The sequence below is a fragment of the Gekko japonicus genome, unplaced genomic scaffold, assembly GCF_001447785.1.
Source record: "Gekko japonicus isolate JY-2015 unplaced genomic scaffold, Gekko_japonicus_V1.1 scaffold3014, whole genome shotgun sequence".
Lineage (NCBI taxonomy): Eukaryota > Metazoa > Chordata > Lepidosauria > Squamata > Gekkonidae > Gekko > Gekko japonicus.
This window is the reverse complement of record NW_015163696.1, coordinates 54,645-63,601: the sequence shown is the minus strand read 5'-3', so window position 1 is coordinate 63,601 and position 8,957 is coordinate 54,645. Positions and strand designations below refer to the sequence as shown.

General features: G+C 50.8%; 1 protein-coding gene across 2 annotated transcripts in view; it reads left to right on the top strand.

The window, feature by feature from the left end:
* The window catches only part of EGFL8 (EGF-like-domain, multiple 8), a 37,886-nt gene that overhangs the window by 22,498 nt on the left and 6,431 nt on the right, over window positions 1-8,957 (top strand). For both annotated transcript variants that reach the window (XM_015407822.1, XM_015407821.1), the window contains 2 exons: window positions 136-231; window positions 8,422-8,498. In XM_015407822.1, coding sequence (XP_015263308.1) covers window positions 136-231; window positions 8,422-8,498 — 173 coding nt within the window. The remainder of the gene's footprint in view (window positions 1-135; window positions 232-8,421; window positions 8,499-8,957) is intronic.

Below are 8,957 nucleotides of genomic sequence, written 5' to 3'. Positions count from 1 at the left end.
GCTTTCCAGTGATTGTGGGGCTCTTGAGATGTTTTGTTCAGACATGAGAGAGAGAGAGAGAGAGAGAGAGAGAGAGAGAGAGCGCGAGCCCTCACAGAAGGAAGGTACAGGACATGAACGACTCTGTGTTTACAGGGGTGCGTGTGTGGAGAGACCAGGGTGCCGAGGACTGGGAAGCCAAGGAGGCGGAGGAGCAAAGACTCGGGCCTACTTCTCATGGCAAACACACAGGTAAGAGCTCACGGAATGCTCTTCCGTATGGCACTTATCGTGGGTGTTCTCTCTCAGAGGTAGGGATGCCAGCCTCCAGGTGGGTCCTGGGGAATCTCTCAGAATTACAGCTAGACCCCAGAGATAAGTTCCCCTGGAGAAAATGGATGCTTCGGAGGGTGGACTCTATGGTGTTGGCACCCCCCACTGTGGTCCCTGTCCTCCCCAGGCTCCATACCCAAATCTCCAGGAGTTTCCCTGCCTGGAGCTGGCAACCCCCCCTCCATCCCCCACCAGTGGCCAAACGGGACCTGGCACACCCTACTCAGAGTAGCTCAGGGCATCGTATATAGTTGCCCCTCGCCCGTTTTATCCTCACAACAACCCTGTGAGGTAGGTGAGGTGAGGCGAGGCTGAGTGAGTGGTTCAAGAGTTCAGTGTGGGGATTTGAGCCTGTCTCCTAAGATTGTAGCCCGATGGCTGTAAGTCCTGTGCCACGCTGGCCCTTTGTACAACCCCCCCCCCCAACCGGATTGCTGAAAAGTTAGCATGTCAAAGAGAATTCAAGATTATCGATCTATTTAAAACATTGATAAACTTACCTTTCTCCCAGGAAACTAGGACCCAGGGTGGGCAACACGAGGAACGGTTATTGGCCCTCCTCCCTGGATCTGGTGGTGCTTGTTTACATGTTTTAATTGCATTATTTTATAATTTTATATGCTTTCAGTTGTTCAGATGTTTTTCTGAATGCCGCCTTGGGGACCCTGATAGGGTGGAAAGGTGGCATAAAAATGTTTTACATAAATAAAGCATCAGAACATCAGTACATACACAGTATATCCCTGAGGTTTAGATATTACCATCTCGCCATCATGTAGTTTAGTTGTTTTTTAGGTTTTTAACTGAATTTATATGGAACTTATATGTTTTATTGGTACCTTGTAACTCGCCCTGAGCCTGCTTTTGGGGGAGGGCGGGATAAAAATCCCATAAATGAACGAAGAAACAAATATATAAAAATGAATAAAAAGATACCCAAAAGCCAGCAATAAATTTTGAAAAATCCGTCTAGTACATTTTAATTCCAGCATTCCCCGAAGGAATACTGGATAACGGATATCGTTCTTCCTCCCTCATTCTAGCCTCACAACAACCCTGTGAAGTAGATTAGGCTCAGAATATGACTGGTCCGAGGCTACCCAGCAAACTTCATGACAGTGTGGATTAGAACTCAGGCCTTCCAGATCCCGCTCGATTCACTGGCACTATAGCGTTACATGCTGGTTTTCAGTTTTTGAGGAATTACTCAGAGTGGAAGAACAGCTGAAGCAATTCAGCCCCGTCACAGATTTACCAACTCAGAGAGAAAAGGCCCATACATTTCAAAGGAATCAACTTTGTCAGCCTTCTTCATTGTTCAACCTTCAAACCTACACATAGTCACAGGGAATATTGTGGTGTTGCCAAACCCAAAAGCCTGTGCGCGTTTTAGTGTTGATGAATTTTTAGCATCAGGAACACAGACGGTGCTTGAGAACAGACAACTTCAAGAAGAGATGCTTTTACCAGTTTATGATGAACACCAAACAAACAACCCCTCTTCTGTGAAAAGGAAAGGTTTACACATCGGTTCTTTCAGGCCACTTGGAAGTTAAACAGAAAATTATGCTGATTCCTTGAACTAAATGGCTGATACATTTTTATTTTCTTTGGTTTCCTAGGAAGTGAATATGACACAAGCCGAACAGGATTAATGAAAGATGTAAAATAAGCAGAATAGTTCATGCTGTAATTAGGAAGTGAGAAAGCAGAACCGCCGTTTATTTTCCCAAATACACAGTTTTAATTTGGCATCGAAAACCAGGTCAGGAAGATTCAAAGCAAAGGTGGAATTCGGCTCCTCAGCAATTCATTTCTAGGTCTCAGCATTTCACAATGCTGAACTTTCCACAGAGAATAATGAGCCGTGTTAAAAATAAAGCAAACCCGAGAGCACACCACCTTTCCTGATCTCCTCAGATCCCGGAAGCGAAGCAGGGTCAGCCCTGGCCAATATTTGGAAGGGAGACCAGCAAGGAAGTCCAGGGTGCTACACAGAGGCAGGCCAGGGCAAAACCACCTCTGAATGTCTCGTCTTCAACCCCTCGGGGGGGGGGTCGCCCTAAGTCAGCTGTGACTTGCCGGCAAAAAACAACAACGGGAAAAACCCCGTATCTCTGGAGAATAATGGCACCCAAATAGGGGAAAGAAAGAACGAGCCATTTCCCAAATAACAACAACAACAACAACAAAAGGGCTTAAACTTTATTTTGCAATTTCTTGCTTTCGAACTGCTAGGTTGGCAGGAGCTGGAACTAGAGACGGGAGCTCACTCCGTCACGCGGCACACTCGGGTCTCGAACTGCTGAACTACTGACCTTCCACAGCCTGCCGCTCAGCGTCTTAACCACTTGAGCCACCGCAGCTCCAAAACCCTACGGGGTCGCCCTAAGTCAGCTGTGACTTGTCGGCAAAAAACAACAACAGGGGGAAAACCCCGTCTCTCTGGAGAATAATGGCACCCAAATAGGGGAAAGAAAGAACGAGCCATTCCCCAAACAGCAGCAACAACAACAAAAGGGCTTAACCTTTATTGATTACGGGTACCTTTGGCTTTGGCATGGCCTGGGCAGAGAGCCCCAGAGAGGTGAGCACCGCAGTGGGCACTGATCATCAACTTGCCTTTTGGGGACTAAGGAGGGAGGGAAGCAGGACTGAGGCAGGATGCAGCGGGCACCCCCCACTAGGCCTGCTCCCAACGGCCTGGGAAGTGGGGGTTGCCAACCTCCAGGGGGTGCCTGGAGATCTCCTGGGATTACACCTGAACCCCGAGCAACAGAGGTCAGTTCTCCTGGAGAAAATGGCCACTTGGGAAGGTGGACTCTGTGGCATTCTATCCCATCAAAACCCCTCCCTCCCCCAAACCCCTCTCCTCAGGCTCCATCCCCGAAATCTCCAGGTATTTCCTAACTCGGAGCTGGCGACCCTAAGTGGCCAACTCATCAACCTTTGAGGCTGGGGCCCTCAGCTGGGGCCCTCAGCACTGGGCTGGGAACACGGAGCTCGTTCAGTAGAGGGGTTAGAGTGCCAGACTAGGATCTGGGGAGACACAGGTGCAAATCCCCACTCGGCCATGACGGGAACTCGCTGGGTGGCCTTGGGCCAGTCACACCCCCTGAGCCTAGCCTGCCTCACATGGCCTAGCCAGTTTGGTGTAGTGGTTAAGTGCGCGGACTCTAATCTGGGAGAACCGGGTTTGATTCCCCACTCCTCCACTTGCACCTGCTGATGTGACCTTGGGTCAGTCACAAGCTCTGGCACAGCTGTCCTTGGAAAAGAGCAGTTTGTGTCAAGAGCTCTCTCAGCCCCACCTACCTCACAGGGTGTCTGTTGTGGGGAGGGGAAGGGAAAAGAGTCTGTAAGCCGCTCTGAGACTTCAAGTGAAGGGCGGGGTATAAATCCAATCTCTTCTCTTCTTCTTCTTCTTGGGGGATAAAAGGGAGGAGGGGAGAAAGATGCAAGCTGCCCTGGTCCCCCATTGTGAAGAAATGCAGAATATATCTGAAGTCAATATATACATGAAATGGGACAAGTGTATCGGGGTGTGTGTGTGTCCTGGTATAGGACCAGAGGCCAGGAATGGATCCAGGTTTTGTGGGGCCCCGGGCAGAGACCACTTGGGTGCCCTCCCCCGCCCACTGCCGCACATCCTGTTTATGCTCCCTCCTGCCCGACTGCGTGTCCTTCCCTGCCAGGCTCAGTCTTTTGCAAGCTCTCCCACCACCCCAGGGCTCCCTCCCTGCCACATGCGCTGCACATGTCCTGGTGGTGCCGGGGGTAGGGGGACTCGGGGTGGTGGTGGTGGGCAGCATGCAGCTGCCCCACCTCAAGCCCCGCAAGGGGCAAAGTTGCAGGCAAATTGTGACAAAGAAGACAGGTGAGGATAACCAACAAAGTGGTGGAACAAACGTAGAGTCCAGTGGGGCACCTTGAAGACCAACAAAGGTTTATTCAAGGCAGGAGCTTTCGTGTGCAAGGCACCCTTTCCCACATTATGCTCACGAAAGCTCATACCTTGAATAAACCTTTGTTGGTCTTCAAGGTGCCCCACTGGACTCTACGTTTGTTCCACTGCTTCATACCAACACGGCTGCCCACCTGGATCGATCAACAGAGTGGTTGTTTTGCTGGGAGGAAGGTGAAAACGCCATGTCCCCTCTGCCAATCTGACGTGTGGATTAAATTCCTGCCTGGACCTATGAAATACCAGTGACCTGGTGGGCAAAGCAAAGGTGACTGGGTTTATTAACCGGTTCTAACAGTGGTCAAGGAGCTGCGGTGGCTCAAGTGGTTAGGACACTGAACTGCAGGCTGTGGAAGGTCAGTAGTTCAGCAGTTCGAGACCCGGGTGCCGCATGATGGAGTGAGCTCCCATCTCTAGTTCCAGCTCCTGCCAACCTAGCAGTTCGAAAGCAAGAAATTGCAAGTAGATAAATAGGTACCACTTCGGTGGGAAGGTGACAGCGTTCCGTGCGCCTTGGTGTTTAGTCATGCCGGCCACATGACCACGGAAACGTCTTCGGACAGCGCTGACTCTTTGGCGTTGAAACGGAGATGAGCACCGCAACCCTAGAGTCGGACTCGACTGGCTTTCGAGCAAGGGAAACCTTTACCTTAACAGTGGTCAGGCAGCTGATACGGCTCTTTCGAGAGCCCTCCTGGCCTGGGCTAGCCCCACCTCGACAGACCTTGAAAGCTAAGCAGGGTCGGCCCCGGTGAGCCCTTGGATGAGAGGCCACCGAGGAAGGCCAGGGTCGTGGTGCAGAGACAGGCAGCGGCACAAGCCCCCTCTGAACGTCTCTTGCCCTGGAAACCCCACGAGGGGCGCCATAAATCGGCTGTGACTTGAGGGCACTTTCCACCGCCAGAGCACTCCTGTCAAGGATCCCCTGTGATCCTCCTGAGGGGGCGGGAGGCCTCCAGAGGACCAGACCAAGGGAACGCACGGCTCAGTATGGGAATTCACAGGCAAGTGTCCAGACTCCACTCCAAAGCGGTGCGCGACAGGGTGCCCTCGCCTGCAGCAGAGAGCCTGACTCCAGTCCACAGGGCCAGGGTCCACTCACAGCCCTCCACGAAGCCCCGGTTCCCCTCCGTATAAGCACCTTGCCCCGTATTCATCACCACCACAGCCATTAAAAGGGGTGTGGCAACAGATAAAGGCAGAGATCCACACTAACCCGGGAGGGGACTTGAGAACCATACACCTTGTATTGAGAGCCAGTTTCTCTCCTCAGGCTCCATCCCCGAAATCTCCGGGTATTTCTTAACTTGGAGCTGGCGACCCTAAGTGGCTAACTCATCAACCTCTGAGGCAGCCATCTGCAGCCGGGGCCCTCAGCACTGGGCTGGGAACACGGAGCTCGTACAGTAGAGTGGTTAGAGTGCCAGACTAGGATCTAGGGAGACACAGGTACAGATCCCCACTCGGCCATGACGGGAACTCGCTGGGTGACCTTGGGCCAGTCACACCCTCTGAGCCTAGCCTACCTCACATGGCCTAGCCAGTTTGGCGTAGTGGTTAAGTGCGCGGACTCTAATCTGGGAGAACCGTGTTTGATTCCCCACTCCTCCACTTGCACCTGGCTGGATGACCTTGGGCAAGCCGTAGTTCTGATAAGACCTGTTCTTGAAAAAGAGCAGTTTCTGTCAAGACCTCTCTCAGCCCCACCCACCTCACAGGGTGTCTGTTGTGGGGAGGGGAAGGGAAAGGAGAGTGTAAGCCGCTCTGAGACTCCAAGTGAAAGGCAGGGTATAAATCCAATCTCCTCCTCCTCCTCCTTCTTGTAGCCACTCTGTGTTTGGCAGTGTTTAAAGGCCATTGCGGGGTGGTGGGGTGGTGGGAGGGGTATTATCTTAAAGCAAAGGGATCTTGTGATAGGGGTAAAACTGCTTTATAAGTTTCCTCATCCCTTTTCTGCATCTTGCCATGCTCACAGTCAGAACCGGGTGATATGTTTCAGAATCACATATGAGAAGGGGCTCCAAGCTACAGCTGAGTAGATCAGATGGGCGGAGTTTGGACCATGGATACTTTGGGAATGGGTGGAGAAGAAGAAGAGAAGAGATTGGATTTTTACTCCGCCCTTCACTACCCGCAGGAGTCTCGGAGCGGCTTACAATCTCCTTTCCCTTCTCCTCCCCACAACAGACACCCTGTGAGGTGGGTGGGGCAGAGAGAGCTCTGAGAGAACTGCCCTTGAGAGAACAGCTCTGAGAGAACTTGTGACTGACCCAAGGTCACACCAGCAGCTGCATGTGAAGGAGTGGGGAATCAAACCTGGTTCTCACAGATTAGAGTCTGCGCTCTTAACCACCACGCCAAACTGGAGGCAGAGATGCGCACTGGCACTAATTTTTGTTTTTTTTAAAAAACCCAGTGATCCCAAATCCTAGAGTCTGTTTGCTTCTTGGGGATCAAATCCAAAGCATCTTCAATGATTGGGGGGGGGGGACCCTTTGGGTGGTTGTCTACCGGCTGATGGCCCTTGCTCCCTGGTGTGCCAGAGAGGATCCAGGGTATGGGGGTTAACCTCTGCAGGGAATCCTGCCTTGAGCACACGCTCCATGCATGGCAGGAGGTGGGGTGCGTCTCTCCATTAAGTGTTCCACAGCCAAACAAAACAGGCAGATGTACTGAGAGCATTAAAAAGAGGTAACTAGGCCCTGGCCTGGATAGCCCAGGCAAGGCCCATCTCATCAGATTCCGGAAGCTAAGCAGGGCAGACCCTGGCAAGGATTTGGATGGGAGACCTCCGAGGAATACCAGGGCCAGGAGGCCAGAGGCAGGCTATCAAACCACTGTCCTCCATGCCCCAGTAGGAGTTGCCAGAGGTCACCACAACTTCCAGGCATGCGCACGCACACAAATGCAAAAATACTAAAGAGAGAGAGGTGAACATAAGAACATAAGAGAAGCCAGTGTCGGATCAAGCCAATGGCCCATCCAGTCCAACTCTATTGTCACCCAGTGTCCAAAAATACCAGGTGCCATCAAGAGGTCCACCAGTGGGGCCAGGACACTACAAGCCCTCCCACTCTTGCCCCCCCCAAGCACCAAGAATACAGAGCATCACTTGCCCTAGACTGAGAGTTCCTATCTATATCTTGTGGCTGATAGCCACCGATGGACCTCTGCTCCATATGTTTATCCAGTTCCCTCTTGAAGCCATGAATAGCAGAGGGGAAGTGGCTTAATGCTCTCCCTTCTGCTACTTTTCCGACCTCAAAATGGGCTCCTCAGACATACCATCTATCCCCCTCGGGGGTAACACACAGGTTACACAGTATTCTACCCTCCCCATGCCAGGAGGCTGGCCACTGGAAGTTTGAAGACCCAGACTGTAAGCACGGCAGGATACGTGAAAGGGATGTTGTTGTTCAGTCGCACAGTCAAGTCCGACTCTTCACGACCCCATGGGCCAGATCACGCCAGGCCTTCCGGTCTTCCGCCGTCCTCTGAAGTTGGCTCAATTTCATGTTCGTTGCATCTATGACACTGTCTAACCATCTCCTCCTTTGCCGTCCCCGTCTTCTTTGACCTCCAATCTTTTCCAGCATCAGGGTCTTCTCCAGTGAGTGCTCCCTTCTCATTGGGTGGCCAAAGTATTTGAGCTTCAGTTTTATTATCTGGTCTTCCAGGGAACAGTCAGGGTTGATTTCTTTTAGGATTGACTGATTGGATCTCCTTGCAGTCCAAGGGACTCTCAAGAGTCTTCTCCAGCACCATAGTTCAAAAGAATCTATTCTTCGGCGCTCGGCCTTCCTTATAGTCCAACTCTCGCAGCCATACATGACTACTGGGAATACCACTGCTTTGACCATGCTTTTTAAGTCTGAAAGGGATGAGGGAACTTTAAAAGTGTGTGTGCACACGAAAGCATATTCCCAGAATTAAATTTTGTTGGTCTTAAAAGTGCCACCGGACTCAAACTTTTTTCTCTTACTCCCCCACCCTCCAGACAACAAGATCACTTTAGGACCCCCCCCCACAACAGCCTCTAAACACTCTAGCCCTGTCTTCTTGACTCAGATCCTGACTTAGTGAACCTCCTGAGAGACGACTGTCATCCCAACTGCACATCCTCCTCTCTCTTACTTTTGTCGCAGAGCAAACTTTAGAGATGCAGGAGAAGATTTCCAATGAAGTCCAGGAACTTCAAGCGAAACTAGAGCAGCTGGAAAAGGTGAGCTAAAAAAAGACCCCGAACCAGAATATTCTCTGTCTGTGGAATGCTGTTTCAAAACGAAGAGGCTGGAAACTATTGAGCCAGCTGTTTTGATGTTGGAGTGGTGACCCTCTAAGAAAGCAGCTCTTTGGAAGAAGGGTTGCCAACCTCCAGGGGGGGCCTGGAGTTCTTTCAGGAATACAAAGGATCAGCCAGACTACAGAGAGGCTTTGGTGTACAATAGGAAAAATAGGGCACACCAAAGAAAATTACTCTTCTATATCTTTAACAGACTTAGTTGTATTAGTATAACAAATTTCCTGTATTAACTAGCATTCATTCATTATATATGAAGTACATTTCATGAACATAAACAAAGCCAGTAAATGATAATATGAGTACAATACAAAACAATACAGAATCTTGATGTAGCTTTGGGAAGACATTAGAGAGAGGTTGCGTTGATCCACATTATTG